This window comes from Sturnus vulgaris, chromosome 8 (genome assembly GCF_052056855.1).
Source record: "Sturnus vulgaris isolate bStuVul1 chromosome 8, bStuVul1.hap1, whole genome shotgun sequence".
In the NCBI taxonomy this organism is placed as follows: domain Eukaryota; kingdom Metazoa; phylum Chordata; class Aves; order Passeriformes; family Sturnidae; genus Sturnus; species Sturnus vulgaris.
In genome coordinates, this window is record NC_142250.1 from 29,628,976 (window position 1) to 29,650,770 (window position 21,795).

The 21,795-nt window shown below is 42.2% G+C and overlaps 1 protein-coding gene and 1 long non-coding RNA gene across 19 annotated transcripts in view; both read left to right on the top strand.

Annotated features, from left to right (window-relative positions):
• Positions 1 to 9,557: 9,557 nt before the first annotated feature.
• Positions 9,558 to 20,048, top strand: LOC148223047 (uncharacterized). Of its 2 annotated transcripts, XR_015805193.1 has the most exons (4): positions 9,558 to 9,908; positions 10,757 to 10,832; positions 15,083 to 15,211; positions 17,789 to 20,048. It is a non-coding gene; the product is annotated as an uncharacterized LOC148223047 (long non-coding RNA). The 2 variants fall into 2 exon arrangements; XR_015805192.1 differs by lacking the exon at positions 9,558 to 9,908 and having other exon boundaries at positions 9,964 to 10,832.
• A 498-nt stretch (positions 20,049 to 20,546) lies between these two features.
• The window catches only part of TCF7L2 (transcription factor 7 like 2), a 173,203-nt gene continuing 171,954 nt past the window's right edge, over positions 20,547 to 21,795 (top strand). For 7 of the 17 annotated variants that reach the window (XM_088169339.1, XM_088169342.1, XM_014872506.2 and 4 more), the window contains exon 1: positions 20,547 to 21,469. In XM_088169339.1, the coding sequence (XP_088025465.1) occupies positions 21,281 to 21,469 (189 nt within the window). In that variant the 5' untranslated portion in view covers positions 20,547 to 21,280. The remainder of the gene's footprint in view (positions 21,470 to 21,795) is intronic. The other 10 variants (XM_014872509.2, XM_088169344.1, XM_014872512.2 and 7 more) reach the window with 6 other exon arrangements.

Here is a 21,795-nt window from a genome sequence, read left to right on the forward strand (position 1 = left end):
TAAAACAAGAGACTCCTTAAGTAAAAAAAATGCTTGTGTGAAGCATTCTGCTGGTTCCAAGAGCCAAAGTTTGTGGCTTTCTTTTTGTCTCATTTAAGGCACAGCAGTGGAAGGTGGATGTGAGGCCAGTTTCTTCTTTGATGTATTTACTTAAAATTTTCTTTGTGGATTTTTGATAGTTTGTGGTAGATAGATGTGGATAGTTTGCAGGTGTATATGTGTGTGTGTGTGTGTGTCTGTGTGCGTGTGTGTGTCTGTGTGTGTGTGTTAATTCATTGTACACTACCCTAAAGTTTAAACAGAACTGTCCAACAAACTATGTGACTTCTAAAAAATGCTTGATTCAGTTCAGATTAGTAACTGAAAACAACAAAATAAATGGACAACAGCAAAAAAAATAAGTTTTTAAAATGCCATTTTAAAATTTCTTCTAGCTGAGTATTGTACAAATTCAAGACTGCAAGACTACCTCCAGCTCTGAGAGCTGATATTCACACCTGCTTCCAGATGTGTCTTCTCTTCTGATAAAGATAGTTATTGTTAACCTGCTTTGCATTTCTCATAAGCTGTGCTTATTGCTGCATTTGTTCCCACAGCATTCCTTTATGTCTGAAAGGCCTAAATCTCATATTCCTGCTATAATGCTTTGAGACCATGAGATGTGGCACCTAAATGCCTAGAAAAACAGAGGCCAATGCACTGCCTTTATTTGCAAGTGTGTTGTCTTATGTACCTCAGTTAATCCAGCACTAAAATGGAATGAAATCTTGGCTCCACAAATGCTAGCAGCAAAACTCACTGACATCAAGGAGGTCAGGAATCTGCTGACTTCTGCCTGTCAAGTGTTGCAAATCTGTCTGAGCTGATGTCTGTAAAATAAGACGAGATAGAAACCCGAGGATTCAACCTCAAAACTTGGTGCTGCTCTATGGGAATCTGTAACTCTTATAAAGTTTGTCCTAATGGATGTTCTTTCTTCTTGTTTTTCTTGGCTGCTGTTGAGTGTTTCTGGTGTGCCCAAGCAGGGTGAGCACTGGCCGTGCATCCAAATGTACCAGGTACAGTGTGTCTGCACTGGGATTTAATGAATGTTGGCATCAGGAGACTGGAAAGGGAAGAGCCCTGTAAGAAAAGCCTTTTATTCCAAAAGTTCTTCCGTGCCCCATGACTAGGGGACAGAGTTTACTGCATGTCCACTGGGTTGCAGAATTTCTCATCACTGTGCTTGAGAATTTGTGCTGTTTCAAAACTGTTGAGCGAAAATTCGCAAAATGTTCTGGCAGTGTCAGCTCTCCAAAACATTAGAGGTGCAGCTGATATCCATTCTACACCCTCTAATAGCAGACTAAGCTAAATGCACTTAACTGAATGTGAGTCTCTTGGCTGTTCTACATGAACAGGAAAACCTCATCAGTTTGGTTTTTTTCATCAACTTCGCCTTAATTTCCTAAGTTAAAACACAAACAGTGTTGTTACCCTCTGTTCTAGCTTGGCTCTGCTTCCTTTGTGCGATGTATAAATACAAATATACTCCTCTTGCGTTAAGGATATGTACTACAAAGATTATATACTGAGAGGTAGGACAGAACCCTCAAAGGCAGCAGTGGGTAGCACGGATACAGTTCCTATAAGACTCCAGACGAGACCAGAATTGATGTCATTAACTCTCATTAGCACTTGGAGCTCAGACAATGACACATTTAAAGTACATGGGTGGCTTCAATCCATTTCCTAGTGGGCAAGTGTCCACCTGACAAAAGCACTGCTAACATTGGCAATGTGTGGAGCACTGGCAGCTCACCCCGGGCAGCCAGTGGACAGAAAGCCATGACAGGGACCCTCTCCTGCTTCCAGAAAAATGTCTCCAGAAGGCTTGTGACAAATTGATGGGAAGCCAAGTGTCCTGCCACTTGGCCTGTATTGCCAAGGTGTTAGCATGGCACTGCTCCCAATCCCAAAAAACATGTTTAATCTTTGACAAGGCACAGTGTTTGATAGCAGAGTTGTTTACATATGCATGTGCTCAGCTGAGCTGAGGTGTGCTGCACTGTCAGTGCCACATCACTCACTGAACAGGCTTCCAAGCACTTCTGGTAGTTTTACTGCTGAATGGAGAGAAAAATGAACACATTTTAATCATTAAGCGCTGTTTTCTTAGTGGTAGCTCTGTCCACAAAGATACTGTCTATGAAATCCTTTAGTCACAAGAAATAAAGTCAATGATTGATTTGTATTCTGCAATGCACCCTCTGGCTAAAACTAAGTTATAAGTACCAAATGGTTGAGATGGGGCTTGTGAAAGGGCAGTTATGTGAGTGGCACTAGAAGAAAAATGTTAATAAAGGGCAGTCCATTGAACTGAGGTTAAATACTTTCATACTTCTCAACCAGCCCAGAAATGTCCCTGAATTCTTATTAAAAATGTTCTTTATAATCTGATGTTTTAAGTTATTACGGAAGAGGGATCTTGATGATCAAGAAATATTACTTCCTTGAGGAGAAACAAAGGTAACAAGGATATAGCTTAAAATCCTTTATGCTTTTCATCTTCTTTAAGAATTTGTCTTGTCTTTTTGTTCATTTGTCTGGGCTTTATTTTAGCTTTAGAGTTTAGTTGTTTTTTTAAATGAGTGAACTTGAAGAAGTTTGGAGGCTTGTCCCTAATTGTGTGCAGGCTCTTTAGTGCTCCTGAGGCAGAGCCAATCCAGGAGGGCAGCCAGTCTTTCCACTGCCACACCAGGGACAGCCTCACCAGCAGCCCTGCTCAGCCTCCCTTCTCACACCCCAGAACCCTCTGCAGCATTGTCCCAGAACCAGCAAAATCCACCCAAATAAGTATTTGAGGCTTTGGGATTTTCCATACTAGCCTGGAAGTCTCAGAGAAACACAACCCTGACAGGTACAGTTCACTAGAATCCTGTTTCCAGGTTAAAAATGGCAAGAATCCCAGTATACTGGGGAAGGACTTTGCAGAAGTTAGCAAATGTGTAGGTGTTCGAGTTGGGGTTTGGGATGTCATCGAGTCTGGCCAATGAAGAGTGAGCTTGCAGGAGTGGATGCCAGGCACAGAGAAGAAAGCTTGGGTTTAAACCAGATGATTGTGTGCCTCACAAGTAGGACTGTGGACCTGGCACCTGGTATATCCTACAGTTGTGCCAGTTTTCAGCTGTGCCACTGTGCACAACCCGGGCTCTGGAATGCTTTGAGGATGCCAGCACCTCATCTCTAATTTAAGCTCATAGAAAGTCCCAGGGAAGTTTTCTCTTTGTTGACATTGCCAAGGGGAGTGACTGATAAAAATGGTGTGAATTGACAAGTCTGGTGTGAGGATGCACATGTGCTGGGAGAAGCCCTGCAATGGACACGGGGATGTCCTTGAATGGAGATTCCCCCTTGGTGGCCTGCACAGCACTGACCTGATACAGCAAGTGGACTGAACACCAAAAAAGTGTTGCAAGGATGGTTCCTCCTTCCTTAGGAAAGGGTGTCACATCTTTCTCCTGCATTAGGGAACAGCATATACCTTGACTTTAAACTATATACATGATAAGCCAACATTTGCTTTAAATTTTAAATTAGCATAAAATAACATTTTTATAAGTGCTTGAGCCAATGCCTATTTAGTTACAGGTGGCATGTTTGAAAGTCAGGGCACATTTGATTCCGGACTTTTCTTTATAAACAGCTTAACCTTTTTTGTTTAGCAAATGCTCGGTTTCAAACAAGTCTGTCTGTATTGACTGAGTAGCGTTTTTTCTGTTACAAAAGTGTTTAATCCTGAGAAAACTCAGATCTGAAAACCTCTTCGTTGGCTGAAATGTTCAAAGATTTAACAAATTCAGCAAGTGGGAAAATTAATCTTTGAATAGAAGAAACAATCTGACAAAATAAGCCATAAAAGTAGGTGCCAGGTGTCGCAAGGAAGTTCTTAATGCAGCACTTGCTTAATGTATACTCAAAATGCATCCACTTTTGTTCGAAGATCCAACAAAACATATGAAATTGGGTTACACCAATTCTCTTGATCTATGAATCTTCCACTGTGTCAAAAATAATACACCAAACAAACTTACATGTAAATGGTGTGATAAAATGATCTACCGTATACATTATCATCCATTAATATTGTTGGGGCTAATGCATTTCATCTGTCACACACTTTGTTTTATATTATCCCCACCTTACTAAAAAAATACCATAAACTCTGCTGGGTTGACAGCCATGCAGGTTACCTGCTGGGAAGCAAAAGTCCAAGGACACTGTTTCCCGTCACTGTTTTGCCCACAGCTGCAGGTGGAGAAGGAAGTAGTGCAGCCAGGCTGTGGGGAAAGGTGTGCTCTGTTCTGGGCATTGCCACTGTCCTTTGGACATGTCTTCATTTCTTTATGCTCATCTTCCTCTTCCACTGAGTGTGTTTGTAAATAAGTGGAGCTGCACCTGTTCTCACAGTAACCAGTGTGACATGCCCCACGCTTTGGCAGAAGCCTCCAGGCTCTGGAGTATAGCATAGTAAGTGAAAAATAACAATTCATAATAAGATGAGAGACTCTGAGATCACTCTGACCTTGAATTCTCTACTGTCTTTTAACAGGGAGAGGGTGAAATTGGATAGAAACAGCCCCCTCATTTTGTGTAGAGCCACCAATGACCCAGGCTGCATTTGAACCACAGCCCTAGAGGCGAAAGGCTTTGTGTCTCATTGCCAATTCACAGCAAGAACATAACTTGAGCCCACACACTAATGCTAAGCAAGGGCTGAGTGTTACTAATCCTTGTTCACATATCTGCACCTATTAAAATCACATGTGTGAAGGTTTGCAGGACTTGTTCTTTTACTGTAACGATTGGGGCTTTCATAACGTGTTCTTAAATAAAAAAAACTTAATTAACTGCAGAAAAAAGGGAAAATAAAAAGACAAATGCAAGAACAATATGTGGCTTTCTTCCTCAGACATATTGTACTGAATGGCATTGTTTGGCTTAAACGGAAACATGTTTTTAGAAGGCTGAGAAGAATGTTTAGACATAATGATTTAAAAGACTCATTATCACAGGTGCTGCACTTTATTCTCCAATTCATTCTTATTGCCAGAAAACCACCTCCACAAAGGCTGCCTGGCAGTGTCCCTCCCACTGGAATGCTTGCCCTTCTCCCTGGCTGCATAATGTGTGGAGGGCAGGATTATCCAACTCACTAACCATCCCTCTTGGCCCATGGGCTCCAGGATGATGGGGAAAATCTACCTGGATAAGATCTTTCAGATTCTGACTTTCAATGACCCTGTGACAGAACAAGATAGAAAACTGCTGCTTTTTAAAATGCTGGGTAGTTACTTTTAGCTAACAGATTTCCTTATTCCTGACAGAATTTATAAGCATCCATTATAGTTCTTTTTTTTCTTCATGTAAATTATGAGTATCAGACCTGAAAGCCTTAAAGAATCCTCTTGAAAGACCATTTAATCCCTCCTGATGTTTGCACCCCCATGGACCAGATGTTTCACAAGGGAGACCAAGTGGAGTGATGGAAGAGGAGACTGCTATAAAAAGAAATATTCTCTGATTTTTTCAGCCAATGACAGCAGACAGAGGTGAGCAATGGAACCTGTTTGTCCAGCATTTTTGTGAGTACAATCACAATGCTCATAAGTTCTGTGTTACGACTACAATTCCTCATGGTATAACTCTGAGCCCTTTCCTGATACCTGTGCAATCATGCAAAATAAGTCTCTTTATTGTCATCTTACACATCATACTTTTTTTTTCCCTGATGCTTATGGGAAATTATTCCTTCGCTGCTATTCTTGGATCCATATTTTTTACAGCATAAATTCCTATCATCACGTCAATATCTTCACATATCCAGGACCTTGGTAATCTCTTTTAAAAAGTAACCTGCAAAGTGACCTTTTTTTGCTATTACTATAAAATCGCAGCTTCTGAAACCCAGTGGTTTCTGGGGCATGAATGGATATTCTGTTTGGGAGATGTCCAGTCATGTCATTCCAACTCCAAGCTGTCACTTCCCAGTGCTCCTACAGGCAGCCAGTTTTCTTGAGAAGAGGACAAAGTGTTTAGGTTTAAAATACATAATTATTTTACTAATGATATTTTCTCACACAAGCAAATAGTGTATTTTTCATATGTTATGCAATTATGGCTAAGAGATGGTCTGTGTGGGATGAAATAAAAAAGAATGGTCCATGAAATCAGTGATAGAAGGCAAAGTACTAATAGAGCAATAGAAAGAAGTTTTTTCCATTGTACACAGACTGGGGAGCCCACAGCCATTCTTTATTTGTATTTTCTGTATCTGTTGTTGAAATTATTTCATAAATGATGCTCTAGAAAGTGATGTGGCCTTCCACTGCCTTGTGCATATCGTACTTAGTACAAAAATAAAACACTTTGGTTTTATAAAGAAATAAAGCTTGGATGCAATGTGTATGAACATGTGTGATCAAACTCAAGTAATCAACTCCAAGTCCTGTCATCAAGAAAAAGTTCTGATCCTAAAACCAAATAGGGCCAGGAAACCTCTCAGAAGTCTTCACCTGCCCTAACTCCCAACACCTGCCAGTCAGCATCAGTCCCCAGCTGTTGTCAGGTAGCAAAAATCCAAGCTATTTGCTGCATACACCTCTACTTTTGAGCTGAATTCCAGGAAAGCCACCCCAGACTCAGCCAGAGAAGAGCCAATCAAGCAGTTTGCTCCTGGTGAATCTCTAATGAACCCTTGGGTGCTGGGTTACTGTGAGTCTGAATGGGCCTCTCAGCACAGTGGTGAGCTCCCAGCTGATTTTCTGGTTTTAATGAATACATATTTTCATTTGAAGCCACTGCAAAAATTATTTCATGGTGAAAACAAGCATTTGTGGATCTCATAAACAAACAGTATAAATAAAGAAGCCAGCCTTCAAGTGTGACTTTGTTCTAGAGAAATATTAAATGCAGTGCATCACACACTCACTCACAGTCACTCTCTCCACCCTCTCCTTAATTTATACTTTATTTTATTTGCAGGCTTTTAAAAAGTACTACCCAGCATAGTACAATTTGCTGTCAAACCAAAAGGAAAAAAAGTAGCCCAATACTTCACACAGAGGTTGGAAATGCTGCAGACAGAAATTGTTAAGTCCTTAACATATCAATCCAGAGTTGTATAATTCACATCCAGAACTGCTAGCAAGTCAAGGGGGAGTGACTTAATATGCTCCCCAAAGTCCATTATGTTATCCATATCCAGGAAGATATCTGTGCCAGGGCTTTCTTGAATCAAAGCAATGTCCACCATTCTTCAACTGTGAGCCTGCTGAGATTTTTTTTTCCCAGTTTCTGGCAAATAGATATCTGGCTCTAGTACATGCCAGATTGATGCACTTTGTGACTGATCCCTTAATAATATTCAAGTCTCCTAGCCCCAGAACACAAAAGCTCAGCAACTGCACAGATATCTACCTCCAATATTTTTTGCTGATACGAAAAAAATCCTATTATCTCACTCCCCCAAAATATACTCCTTCTCTTGGGCTAGACCTCACAATTTTAAATATGGAGGGTTTTGACTTTCATATAGGTCTAGTGACAAATAAATTTGTTTTCAGTTTTAGCAAATGTAGAGAGAGACTTCAAGTGAAAGAGAGAGAGGGAGGGAGGAGGAGAGAATATGTGTGAGTTTTACACTTGGGGGCCACATTGCATCTATGCAATATTTTCTAAAACATGTACCATATTAAGATGCCCTGCATGACTTCAGGGCTTCCTCCATCATACACAGCTATTACTGTTAAGCCAAACCTGTGTGTGGAGCTGTTTTCTAACTCTGATAAAAAAATTCCAAGGATATCATTGTTAAAAACATTAAAAACCATCTATTGCAAATAAAGTATTTTTTAGAAATCAGGAGCTAAAAGTAAACAGCCCAGCCTGGCTTCATTTCTTCTGTTTTTATTGCTATACCCCTGTGAGGCTCAATAGATGGAACTATTTTATAACATTATGCTGCTGTATAATGCTCTTTAGTTACAATATCATGATATATTAATACATATCTACACTTCAGTCTTCAGCAGTTTCTTTCATCTGAACAGATGAGATCTATGCCACTTTTTTTCCCAGTCTTTTTTTGATTTTTGGACCCCTACAAATTTCCAGCAAAAAGTATGTACCCCTTTAGCATTTCCATATGCAGATTTCTCCATAGCATCTGCAAAACCCATTCTCCTTAACCTTTTATTAGTAAAGGTAGCAGGAGTCTGTAGGTCACAGACTGAAAACATTTTCTAAGACCTTACAAGTTAATTAAACTACAACCCCCTCACCCATTCGACCAGCAATACCTCCAATTTGCCAAGGTGCTAGAAAAGGGACAGAGAGGATCATTGTCTTCCCAAGAACAGCCCCATAGATGGAAACTCCACCTGGGACACTGAAATTCCAGCTTCACTGTTAACCTTCATTCTTCTTGGGCAGTGGTAGATCTGTCAATGTAAACAGTGGGCACAGAGATCTGGAGATTTGAAGGCTTCTTGCAAAGGAAGTCACTGAATTTTGATGCTTCACAAGTAAGATTTTGCTATATTTTCAGTACTACCAAGCCTTTTAAAAGTGTAATCAGTCTTTCCCCCCTGTTCTTTGGATGATATAAAAATCACTGCATCCTAGATGATGTGGGCTTTTTTCTTTTTATTTTTCCTTAGTTTTCTTTTTTCTTTTTCTTTTTTTTTTCTTTTTTTTTTTTTTTTTTAGTGTGGTGCTTGTTTGTAGTATATGAAGACGACTTAAAAATTGTAGTCAAAGCTATTTCTTCACTGCTTGTTTGCATTGCTAGTATAGGTCTTATCTTTCACAGCAGACTACATTGCCACTGGAGTGCTAAAAAAAAAAAGCAGGACAACCCATTAAGTGAAGATCAGAAGTTGAACAAATTGGGAAGCCACTTTTCATGGAACTGTTAAAATCCTCTGGTTTTGCTTATTTGCTCTTAACTATAACCTTGTGAAATGTGCAACTGAGATTAAATCGTTGTCAAAGTTTCAGCCCTTGTGCCCTTCCATCAGGACGTGTGAGAGTTCCCCCTGCGCATTCTGAGATAAGTCTGCACTATTTTTGTTAGAATAGTTCATGCATTTAGAGCGACTTGTTCCAGCACAGATAAGGCAAGTGGTGCTTTATGATGTATGAGCTGGTCCTGCTGAAGTGTGTGTTACAACAGGCAAAGTATCACTTCCCTGTCTACACTGCCAGCTTGGAGTAAATTGGGAGATTCTATTTAAGCTTTTATTAAAAAACAAAACAAAAGCCAAAACAAATAAACAAACAAAAAACCAAGAAACTTACAAATTCTACAAGCTCCAAGATTAACTCCTGCACAGAAATCCCCAAACTTTGCATAGGAGACTATTGGTACGTCTGTGGGAGGGTGGTGGGTCTGAACATGTTTATTTCCTTATTTTTGTAAGATAAAATCGAATTAAGAAAAATTAAAAGAAAATCTAAATGCAATAAACAATATGTTGCATTTTTTCCCTAATAATTCTCCCAGTGACTGTAACTGCAAGGCATTTAATGTGACCTTAGCTGGAAAAGGAAAATAACTTGATATTTGTAGGTGAGAGAAGGGGTTCACAGTGCAATCTGTGTGTGACCACAACACTAATAACACTGGATGAGCAGTGTGGTGAGCAGCAGGACAAGGGCAGTCTCTTCTCCATGCACCTTTCCCCATGGATTCACTGCTCTCTGCCACTCACACTGCCCTTTCCCTATGGACCTTCCCTCCCATGGGTGCTAAGCTGGACTTCTCTAACAGTCATTAAATTGGAGGACATAAATATTGTTGATGTCTCCATCTCCTGTCACATTCAGCTGAAGTTAATCTATGGTTACAAATGCTACAGCATGATGAGGTGAGCTGCTTTTCTCCAGGAAGCCAAGATAAAAGAGGTGAGATTGTCAGCCAACAAAACTAGGGAAAGTTAAACTTCATATATCTCTCTGATGAAAAACAAGCATAATAAATCTTTTAGAAAGTAAAACAAAACAAGGCCGCTCTGTGTTGTTAAGAGAAGCAAATCCAGAAGGATTTTACAGAAACTTTCAAGAGTTCTGGTCAAAACTATAGTGGCATATCACATATTCTATTGAATTAATGTTGGTGCTAGTTCAAGAGACTGTATCCCCAATGTCACGATCTTGGCATTTCTCTTAAAACCAGAGTTCCTAGATGTCTCTCAGAGTCTCTGTGCTTTCTTTATTAAGCAATGGAAATGCCTATCCATTAGAGTCCTTATGGTCAAGATATCAACTATGGAATGCAAATAGGAGTGTACTATACCGTGGCTTAATACTCCAGACAATAAACTTAGGGTATACAAAGACATTTTCTGTTGGCAGCTAGTAGCATGCTCCTTCTAGAAAGTATCTTCATTAGAAGTGAAGTTCAGCTTGTAGGGATATAAAACTTTTGTGTGTAGTCTCTGCCAGTCCTGAGGGCACTGGCTGCAGTCAGTGGAGCAAGTCAGGCACCATAGCACAGTGAGGCATTGCACAGTGGGGATGTTTTAGTCTAGCTGGGATAAGCTGCTGTTTGGGCTTCTTTATTAAACTTTCTCAGATGACCAGCTTAATGCCAGGCAAGACAAAATATTCTCTGATATGCTATTGTTGAAGATAATCTTCAAATTTGTTTTTACTGCCTTATCCTGCAATATGCAAAACATAAGCAGAGCCCTCTGCCTGTCTGCTCTGCTGCCAGGGAGAAGAATGTGAAGGCAAGAGGATCTGTTCAGTCATGGACCAGAGAATGGCAGGAAAAGGAATGAAAGCTACTGGTGAGGAAAAGGCAATACAAGATGATACTCTTTTATAGTATTATATGGTTGGAACAAGAGGAAAATTAGTTTGAAATAGAATTGCGGTGTTCTTTTTTCCTTTTTTACTTTTTTCCCCAGAGAGGGTAATGAACAATTGCTGGAACAAAATTTGCCTTGTGGAAGGGAAGTTCTGACTTGAAATATTTAAAACCAGGTCAGATGTCTTTCTAAATGAAATATTGTAGCTCAGCTAGAAATGACAGACTCATGGCAAGAGCCACTTGTTGAAATTCAATGACCTCTGTAATACAGGACCTCAGAGCTGAAGATCGCAATAATCTCCTAAAAATCCTACTTTTATTTATTTGTATGAAAGTAATGCTTAGATTCAATGCTTAGATTCATCTGTTTGCAGAAAAAAACCCCCAAACATATTCTTAAAAATTTTGTTGTGCTACATCAAAACTAACATTGCTCTTTTCTGCTAAACATTGTAAATACACTTAGTAAAAACAGACAGTCATTGCCAAAAGAGCAGATAATACCCCTTTTCTAACATAAACAATCAGATTTGTGCTCAGAAAGAATCTCATGGATTTCGGTAGCAGATTCATGCACACATGACCTAATTGTGGAACAGGATTTCTGGGTATATCCAGTACCCAAGGCACAGTAGAAGCTCCCTGCATGTCCTGAGGTAGCTATAGGAGGTCATTGACAACAGCACTTATTTGTCCAGACAAGAACAACTTAAGGTCTGATTCTGCAAGTTTTGATTATCCTCCCAAAGACAGTGAAGGTAGTTTGCCACTTGTCAGGTTTGAAATCAGGAAGAAGGAAGGAATTTCATATTCCTACAAGATGGTAAATTACTGCCTTGCCAACTTTCCTGTAATTGTCCTGTACTGCAACAGTCAGTGTTTCAGTCATAAATCATTTAGCTCTAGTGCCACAGGAAAGTATGCAAAATGGGCTGCATGTGCTATTTTAGCTATGTTCTCCACTCCTGCCTGGACATAGATTGCTTTAGGTCAGAGGGACAAAGAGAACAAGCCTGAGGACACGTGTATTTTCATAACCATGGGCACAGTTTTCTCGGGTTTTTTGAACACAGATTTTTCCAGTCTGGGCCACCAAAGAAATCTAGAGGCCAGTGTTATTCTATCTATGTAATCTCTGCTCTCTTTCCATTCCTCTTTGGCAAAAGCACTGCCTTAGCTCCCTGCCTTTGAGAAGGAGGCTAAGCTAAGCAAGCTGGCAAGGCACAGAAAGAAGATGATGCCTCAGGCAAACAGTGGTGATGCCAATTCTACCACAATGCCTTGAATGCCAGATTATGTCTTCCCACGGATGCAGATGTCCTAAGGGCGCTGTTGCCTGAAGAATTACAGTGGTTCTTGTACAACCCTGAGCTGTTGAAAAAAAAGTGAATGGAGCAGGTGTAAATGATAGACTTGAGCTTCGGGTAAAATACCAGGCAAAACACACTGGGTTGCTTCTTGTGAGTGCAGGACCCACCCTTGCCCTTTGTGTCTCCCTAACTAAACAGAACAGTCTCCAGTGGAATTTTACATCTACCAAATGCCCTAAAATCCAAGCACGGTGCATTTTCTGTGGTGCTGATCACAATCTTGTATGTCTTTTGGTTTGAAATTGCAACCTTCTTTCTGATCTCTCCCCTCTAAAGCAGAGCTCTGTAGGATTAGGGTCCTTGGAAGGAGCTAATGGATCCAGAGAGCCGAGGTGGAAGAGCAGGAGAGCAGCTCCCTGGTTTCACTTTTTCAGAGGCAAGCTTTACGAAGGAGAAAGTAAGTCAAGAAAGACTGACTTGAAGAACCAGAGCAGAAGGGTCTTGAGACCTATCGTGTCTTCTTTTCCAATCTAGTAGATGGAGGATGTTTGGAATGACTCCTGTAAATTATCCCCCCTATATATGCCTCTGTAGCGCCTGCAGGTCCATCCTAGGGATCCTGCATTAAGTAAGGACAGGGAGCTCAAAAACCAGCTCCACTGGAGCTAATCACAATATTTCAGGCTGCAATAAGTTTCCAAGAAAGGATCCTGTTCCAGAGCGCCTGACAACTGCATCTCTCCAGAGACACCATCTAGAGGCACCAGCAATAGACAGAGCCTCTGATGCAATAGGTCTTGGGAGGACTCCTGAGACACAGGGAAAGCACTTGATGTTGCTGCTATGCTGATTGTTTTGGATAGCTCATTGTCACCTAATTGTGCTGTAGGAAGGTCTGTCCATTCCCTCCTGCCTGCTCATTTATGCCCTCAGGCTATGTAAACGCTGAATGTGCCTGAAACAACAGCCAACCACAAAGTCTCCAGTGCCACTCTTTTGGTATGCGCTAGCTCAGATTCCTCGTTGCAAGAAAAACCTCTGTCTGCTGATAAATGGCAGCATATTTTACAAAGAGAGACTGCTCTGCTCCTTCAGCAGGGCTCTGTCTATCTCCTTGGCTGATTTGAGACCGCTTGATGTAGCTGGGAGGCCTTTGCCAAATGAGGAGGAAAAAAAAAGGAAGACATATGCTACAGGAGCTGGAGGAAGAAAAGGAAAGACCAAAACAAGTTTTAAAGCAGAATTACTAATCAAAAAGTTATTTTTTAGGAAATAGTAAAATACAGTAAATATCTGTGTTATAAATGGCCCGGTCAAGCTATTGAAATACTCTCAAGGAAGTTAAGAAGGATTTTCCTGAGAACCCTTTTACTTTGTTTGTGCATTAATAGATCAACTATTAATTGATATTAGATTGTAATTAATATTATATCATAAGCTTCAAGTGTCAGGAGCTTGTTTGCACATAGAGTGGCATAAAGGTAACTCTGTGTGAAATACTGGTAGCAATTGCTTCTGTGGAGGAAAACCCCTACATTCCTGTACCTTTCTGTAAAATGACAATCTGCCTTTGGTGGCTCCCGAGAGGAGTACACTTCATGTGGATGTGGCTCCAGCCTGCAGACCTGCCTGGGCTTTTGGCTAGATGTTTAACTCTAGCCTTGCAGGAAATGCAGTACTCATTCACTTCCTAGCCTAAATTAAAACTTCCTGTCTTAGCCCAAAGTGACCTCCTCTTGGTCAGCCTCCATTGTTATCCCTACTGACAGCATTGTGATGGTGCCATAGGCTGCTCTGAAGATCTGAGGCATTTGGGACAGAAAAATGCAGTGCCAGGGACAGTGGTACACTGAAGAACATGAAATCTAAGTGGGCCGATTTGGAAAAAAACTGAGGCACGAGGGAATGCACGGACTTGCCTGTGGTCTGAGGATAGCTCTGCTGGGACATGGTGGGATCACTCCTATGATTTGGGATCACTCCTATGATTACCAGTCTGTGATGGACAGAAAGAGCCTCTTTAGGAAAGACAGACAGTGAAGAAAAACAAGGGATGCACCTTCTATGTGAAAGAGCACCACAAATACATGGAAACTGGACACAAATATACAGAACAGCAGACAGAGACAGGCTGATTGGGAGCTTAAGGGCAGCCCAGTAGGGTAACACTGTGATGGGTTTGTTACAGATCAACTGATTAGAGTGACAAAGTCAATCATGACTTTACACAATTAGAAGTCTCCAGATAACAGTCCAAAGTGCTTTTGGGAAAATTTTACCTCTCTGACTTCAGCTGAAAGATCGAAACAGTGGGACAAAACAGGGTTAGAAAATCTCTGGAGTTTGTTGAGGAAAACTTTGTAACGTAGGTGGTGAATGGCCAAAATGTGGGTGATGGTCTCCTGGATCTGCTACTCACAAGCAAGGAAGAATTGAACAGGGATGTGATAAACAACAGCAGCCGTGGCTGTAGTGACTGCAAGGAGCCACAAATGTGACAGGAGAGAAAAAGACATGCAGCAAAGCACAAACCCCAGGCTTCAGGAGGGGAAACTTTGGCACCCAAGGAAGAACACTGCAGTTTGGATAGGCAGACAATGAGATGCACACAGGGCTGTTTGGATAACCAAACTCAAAAAATGGGTGATTATGGCCTGGTTGTCAATGGCAGGTCAATACTAAAGGGGCCTAACCCAGGACCTGTGCTCTTTGGCATTTGCTTCAATTACCTGGAGATGTCTCACAACATTTGCAGAGGACATCAAGTTGGACAGTCCATTTAACATGCTATAGGGCAGAGTTGCTGTCCATTGGGACCTAGATAGCCTGGAGGAATGGGCCAACAGGAACATTATGAAATTCAGAAAGAATAAATGCAAAGTCCTAACTCTTAGTTGTCTCATCTCTGTTCTTGAAGGCTTTTGAAACCTGACTGGACAAATCCCTCAACAAACGGGTCTGAATTCAGAGCTAAAACTTGTTTTGAGCAAGAGGCTGGAGTGAAGCATCACATCCCTTCCAACACGAGTGGTTCTGTGATTGCTTGGTAGGATCAAATAATCTTATGCTGTTAAACTTGTTTTAAGAAGTTACTACCCCTGTGCTGACTATTGTCATCCATCAGCCAGAATCCCTACAGCTGGAATGCAGCTGGCGCATGTTCATGTTCCTAGACCATTGCAAAACGAATCCCTTTTACCTCATATTGCAACAGACTACAAATGCATACACAGCTAATTGCTGTGTGTCAGTTGAAAGGGCAGCCCTTTCTGGCCCAGGACATGCCCAGGACTTAGAGCTTGCTGGGTTCCTTGCCTACCACCATGTGCTCTCAGCCATGGTTCACCTACAAGGCCACCCTCACTGACACTGCATTAGCGAAAGCCAAATTATTATCACTGCATTATCTGCATCACCATAATGTGCACAAATTCTGGTGAGGGGCCAGCAAAACCACCAAGAAAAAGAAGGCTCTTGCAGTGTCTGACTGCACAAGTGGGTGCTAGAGGCATCAGGCAGAAGAAAGAGCCCAGGGAACCAGCCAGGCAATGGTCTGCAACTCAGCCAGTGACCTCTGTGCTCCTGGTCCTTAAATGCCAACTTGTATTCATTAGACAGTCAAAGTACACTGCATCTGGCTAGTGCTTGCTGTGTGCCTCTGACCATATACAGACATTATAGACACCTACACTCAAGTCCTTTCCTGTGAAATGAACGTGTTTTGCAATGGTCTACACTTTGGTTGTTTTGTAAAACAGAGACGTATAGATACAAATCTAAGGCAATTAGTTAAAAGTGTCTACTTGTAACGAACCACGGCTAAACTTGCTGGTTTCACTTATTTGTTTGTGTTTGAGATATTAGATGCAGTCAGAGGCCATATAGGTGCACCATATCTCTGCTGCACAAATAAATCAAACTAAAGCAGCCCAGTTCTTGTAGACTGACATTAGGATAAGTATATCTTAAGAAAGTTCTTATTCAGACTTGGCTTCAGGCAATAAAACGTCATAGATGTATAACTCTAGCGAGTGAAATTTCTAGGGAGCAAATTAGGCTAAAAACATCTTCTAGAGACAGCTAGAAAGGAATCAGACACCACCCAAAAATAAGGCAAGTTATGCAGTAAATGTTTCATTTATTGGATTTCTTCCAATACTATTAGGGTTAAAAGATGGGTTGTCAATAAAAATGGTATATTTATGGAGGGCTCTGTATTTCAGAAGCCTATTTCTTGTCATTCACTCCTATAGTGCTTGATATCACCTCATGATAAAGTGTGAATAATCCCTGCATGAATGCATATTTCTACCCATTAACGATTTTATTATTTGACAGAATTATCTCTAACAAAAGCAAGTGGTACAGCTGTGGTTTAGGTGCTAAAAGGGAGGGATGTTCCTACTGAGAAATAGGCATGACTTGGGAAGCAGAGCATAGATTGAGAGACATTAGGCTGTGTTATGAGCTTGAAAAACAATGCATGCAGTTTTTTGGAACTAATTTTCCAATGTTTCTCCATCAAATGAAGATAGAAAGTCCTCCTTAATCAAATAGCACATAGTGACCTGGTCAGTATGTGTGCCATTTAAAGCCACAAAGAAATCTGGCAGTAGCACCATGATCTGGCTGTTTGTTGATATTTTGCTGTTTGATAGGTTTCTTGAATTTTCACATGTGCTTGTTTCAGTCAATGCAAATGACTGCAGACAGGAGCCATGATTTCTGTGTTTTCATGCTGTCATCTCATCTGCCCTAGAAAAAATTTATCTTCTTTGCTAACTCTGGAAGAGCCAGTACTGGTAAGACACTAGGCAGATGTGTTTGCTTCCAGTTATTGGAACCTTTTCAATATTGATTCTTTTTTTTTTACATTCAGAGCAGATTTAATGATCCAAGATTATTTGCAAACATGCAAATTCCTTTGAGCTGTAGATTCAAATCCCAGCCTGGTCAACCAAAATCCTTTTATCTTAAAAAAAAAAAAAAAATTGAATTTTACACATTGCAACCTACATTGGGACCTCTTGGAGAAGACCATGAAAACAGATGACTCACCCCAAATATGTAAACATTAGCCAGGAGATCCAGCTGGCATTCAGCAGGCCATATTTCTCCAAAAAAGGCCTGGGCCTTTGGTGAGATGGTAAAGATTCCAAAACATTTTTATAAAAGAGTAAATTTCCTTGGCTGCCCCATGTCAGCCTCTTCCCTGTTCAGCTCATTGCATGGTGAGCTGTGGGGTGAACCTCACATGCCTTTGCACTGCTGCTGCTCTGCTGCAGGAGTCTTGGCACTGTTGGGCCAAAGTGTGAAATGGTGACACCACTGTGGGTCACCAAACCCCACAGCTCAGCACTTGGTATAACTGTACCCAGTGGTGAGGGTTACAAAAGCTTGGAGAAAATCACTTCCACTTCTTCCTCTTGTGCTAGAGGTCAGCCTTGGCAAGAAGCAGAACATCTCTTGAATGTGGAGCACCTGGTTTTGTCTCTCCAGCTGTCACTTAAAATTGGATATTCAAACACGAAATCGTGTTTCGTGCCATGGACTAGATTGATTTTTTTTTTTAATATTATGTTTCTTTCATTGTTAAATACTATACTTGTTTTTTAAATCCAAGGCATCATCTGAGAACCTACTACTCAACAGCTGCTATTGACCCCTGGAGAGCTCTCACTTCCCTGACTGTGAAACAAATTGTTACATAAGGAGAAATGAAACAAATCAGATGCACCAGCTATCCAAAGTGACTTGTACTACCCTAATGAAACCATTTTGGTTTAGTAACCATCTATAATCCTTGGACTTCACAACCACACTAGCTCTAGGCTGCAGTTTGAAAACAAACCCCTGGAAGTTTGCAAAAGGAAGAACTTGATGAAAAGTAGAAATTCGTTTCCTGGCCCTTCACAGGATTCCTCCGAATCCACCATGGAGGTAAAACCTCAGCTGCAAAAATGTGCCCAGGAAACACCTTCCACAGCTGGGGCACAGCCCCTCACCCTTCCAGAGCCATCTTCCACACCCAGGACCCCAGCTGGCAAACAACACCGAGCTCCCCTGTAGCAGCATTTACTCCTGTGAGTAACATTACTCGCACGAGCAGTCCGGGTGTGCCGCCACCTTCACAGCTCATCTGTCAGTGATGTGACTCAGGCATGTGAGTCTCCACAGAATCAGACCCTTCTGCAACCAGCTTTGGGCAACAACTGGCTCTGTCCTGCACACTAACTTTTGATGGTGCTACTAAGTAGTTAGGAACTACACTGGGAAGCAAAACCATGCTTGTTTAAAGAAAAATCCATAGCAGATTGTAAAAAGATCTTAGAAAAACAAAACAAAACTGTGCAACTGTTTTTGTTCATTTGGATCAAATTATAACACATGGCCCCGCAAAATAAATAGGAGTCTGTCACATTTGTATTTCTAATCTCATATTGTTCTGGGATATAAAGGCATTTAAAAATCAAAAAGCAAACAAAAATGGAGAATATTTGTTAAAGTGTCACTCTGCAAGGCACTAGTTTGCAGAGACAGTAAGTACATAATCAGGGGCAAATGGGAAGTGTGCATGCCCACAGTTATTTAGTACAATTTCTGAAAGTAAAAAGCAAGTTAGTCAAAAGACCATTGGAAAAAGAAACTGTTCAATACATTTGTACATTGAGTTAACAGTGAAGTATTTCATTAGTCATGTTTTTACTTGGTGTCTTAAAATAATCCCTTTTCTGTCTCCATATTCCCACTTAGACATTGTTCACAGACTTATTTATTTATGAAGTCTGAAGGTTAGTCCCTACCTGCTGAGACTAATTAGCCCTGTTCTTTGTGTCCTATGCAATCCTGTCTGATTAAATGTACACATTTGTTTTACTTCTTTTCATGCTTCCTTTCACTCTACTTCTGCTTTACTGATTAATATTAAAGTTGTAAGTTGCAGTGATTTTTTTATTTCTATTTTGTCTGCATCTTTCCCTTTAGTATGCAAATTTCTATGTGAACTTTTTAATGCCTGAGAATTCGTGTTAGCCTTGTCGATCTCTGTATTATTATTTTTATTATTCTTTTTATAGAAGACGGTTTAGCTGAAACCCCCCAAACTCTAAATATTGCATGACAAATTGGCTTTGTTTTGGAAACCCTATGTGCTGAATGACCCTTAGCATGAGCAGCAGGTTAGATTTCTGGAGGAATGTTTGGATTATTTAGTACAGCCTGTCCCTTGCTTTCAAACACCATTTCCATTAGGCAATTTACTAATTCCCATTGAAATTACTGTCTTCCCCCGCCCCCCTCCCCACTCCCCTCCTTTTGTTCCTTGCCCATGTTAAAGTTTCCAATTGACTCGTCCATTGTTACAATTTGTCACTGCTGGAAGATCAATTTGTTTTCCCCTTCCCCTCGCCACATTAGGTTCGGGGAACAGATGCCATTTCTCGCATGTCTCTGCTCCCCATTTTGTTGCGGCGCAGGCAGAGCCGCGGCCGGAGCCTCCCGCAGCCCCGGCCCCGCGGGGACCCCGCACCGGACCGGACCCGGACCGGACCCGGACCCCCCCCTTCTCTTTCATTGCCCCCCCAGCAGCGTGATGTTTACGCCACCACAACTTTCCACTTCTGAAGTCTGGGAGTCCTTGATTCTCCGTCCTGCCATGCTAATTAACTTCTTAGCAGTCACATTCCTTTTCCTCCTCTCTCTCTCTCTTTTTTTTTTTTTTTTTTACATCAAGGACCAGAAAACATTATGCCTTACTATAAGATAATTTGGAAATATCTGATCTTCAGCGAGTGATCTCACACATTTTCATCCCGCGTGTTATAGCTATAATAAATGCAAGGACCAAGTGCTGCTGAAAAAAAATAAAAAAGGCTTTTACTATATTCTAGTGTTTATTATGATTGGAGTTTCTTACCTCCAACGAGTGGCATGAAAAATGTTAACGGTTTAAAAAAAGCACCCACCGCACCACCCTGCCGTCACATGTACCCAAATAATAGGGGCACACAAACATCCTTCAGGAGAACCCGGGCTGCGGGGGGATGATATGTTTATTAATGTCCAGAATGTAAAAGTTGGCGCTCCCGGAACGCGGAGTCAGGGACACCCGTTCGAGTGCTTTTCCCCTCGCTCCCCCCGTCCCGCAGCTCTGAGCTACGGCGTAAAAAAATTTAATTTTTCTTTTTTTTTTTTCTTCTTCTTTTTTTTTTTTTTTTTTTTTGCCAACCTCCCCTCCCCTCCTTTTGCGTCCCGGCCCCCCCAGCGGCGCCCCCGCCCCCGCTGCCCTCCCCTCGCGCTCCCGCTCCCATGCCAAAAAGGATCATTGTTAGTTTCCTACTTCCCCCACCCTCCTCCTCCTCCTCCTCCCCCTCCCGCGCCCCAGACCTGTTTATTTATGCAGACGTCACCGGGGAGCCCCCGCCCTCTCCTGCATCTCATTAAGTGCCTGGTGTGTTTCTCGCTCCCTGTCAATAATCCCGGATCCCAGACTTCTCCGTTCCTCCGGATTTCGATCCCCCTTTTTCTATCTGTCAATCAGCGCCGCCTTTGAACTGAAAAGCTCTCAGTCCAACTTCAACTCACTCAAACCCGAGCGGCACAGGCTCCCCATATCCGCGGCGACTGCCCCCCCGTCACAGCTGACTTCTGGGCTTGGTTTGTTGCGTTATTTTTTTTTTTTTTTAACCCCCCTCCCCCCTGCTGCTCCCCCCTCCCCACGGTTTATATATTTTTTATTATTATTAATTTTTCCGCGAGTGCGTGCGCGGGTGTGCGTGTGCGCGCAGTGCACGCCGAGCAGCTCCCGGGAAGAAAGAAAGAGAAAATCCCGAAGAAGGAAAGGAAGAAGCCTAAAGTCACTGGTGCAAAGGAGCAAAGAAGAGACATTTCCCTCCCCTCCTCCTCCCTCTTTTCCCCTCCCCAGGAGGAAAGAGAAGGGGAAAAAAAAGAAACTTTCACCTTGGACTCTTCTTTTTTTGGTGCAAACTTTCCCCCCCCCCTCTTCTTTTTCCTTTTTCCCCCCCATTCCCCTCCTTTTTTTTTTTTTTTTTTCTCTTTTGTTTTTCCCCTTCCCCTTTTTGCAAAATTGCTGCTGGTGGGGTGAAGCAGGAGGAAAATGCCGCAGCTGAACGGCGGTGGAGGGGACGACCTGGGCGCCAACGATGAACTGATCTCTTTCAAAGACGAAGGGGAGCAGGAGGAGAAGATCTCCGAGAACTCCTCGGCGGAGAGGGATTTAGCTGATGTCAAGTCGTCTCTCGTCAATGAATCAGAAACGAATCAAAACAGCTCCTCAGACTCGGAGGTACGGGGGAAGCCCCCCGCGGGGCCGTTTCGGGGCGGCGGGCGGGCGGGCGGGGGCCGCGCTGTGCCCGGGGCCGCGCCGGGGCCGGGGCCGGGGGCGCCGCGCCGGGTCCCGCTCCCGCCGGCGCCCAACTTTCTCCGCGGCACCAACTTGTAACGATGCCTTCTGTTTTGTTCTGTTTGTTTCCCCTTCCACCTTCTTCCCCGCACCTCTCCCTTCTTTTTCGCCTTTCATTCCTCCTCTTCTCCCTTCTCCCCCCCTACCCCCCCAAAAAACATCCTCCCCATCCCAACCACCCCTTTCCCCAACTGCCCCATGCCGACCCC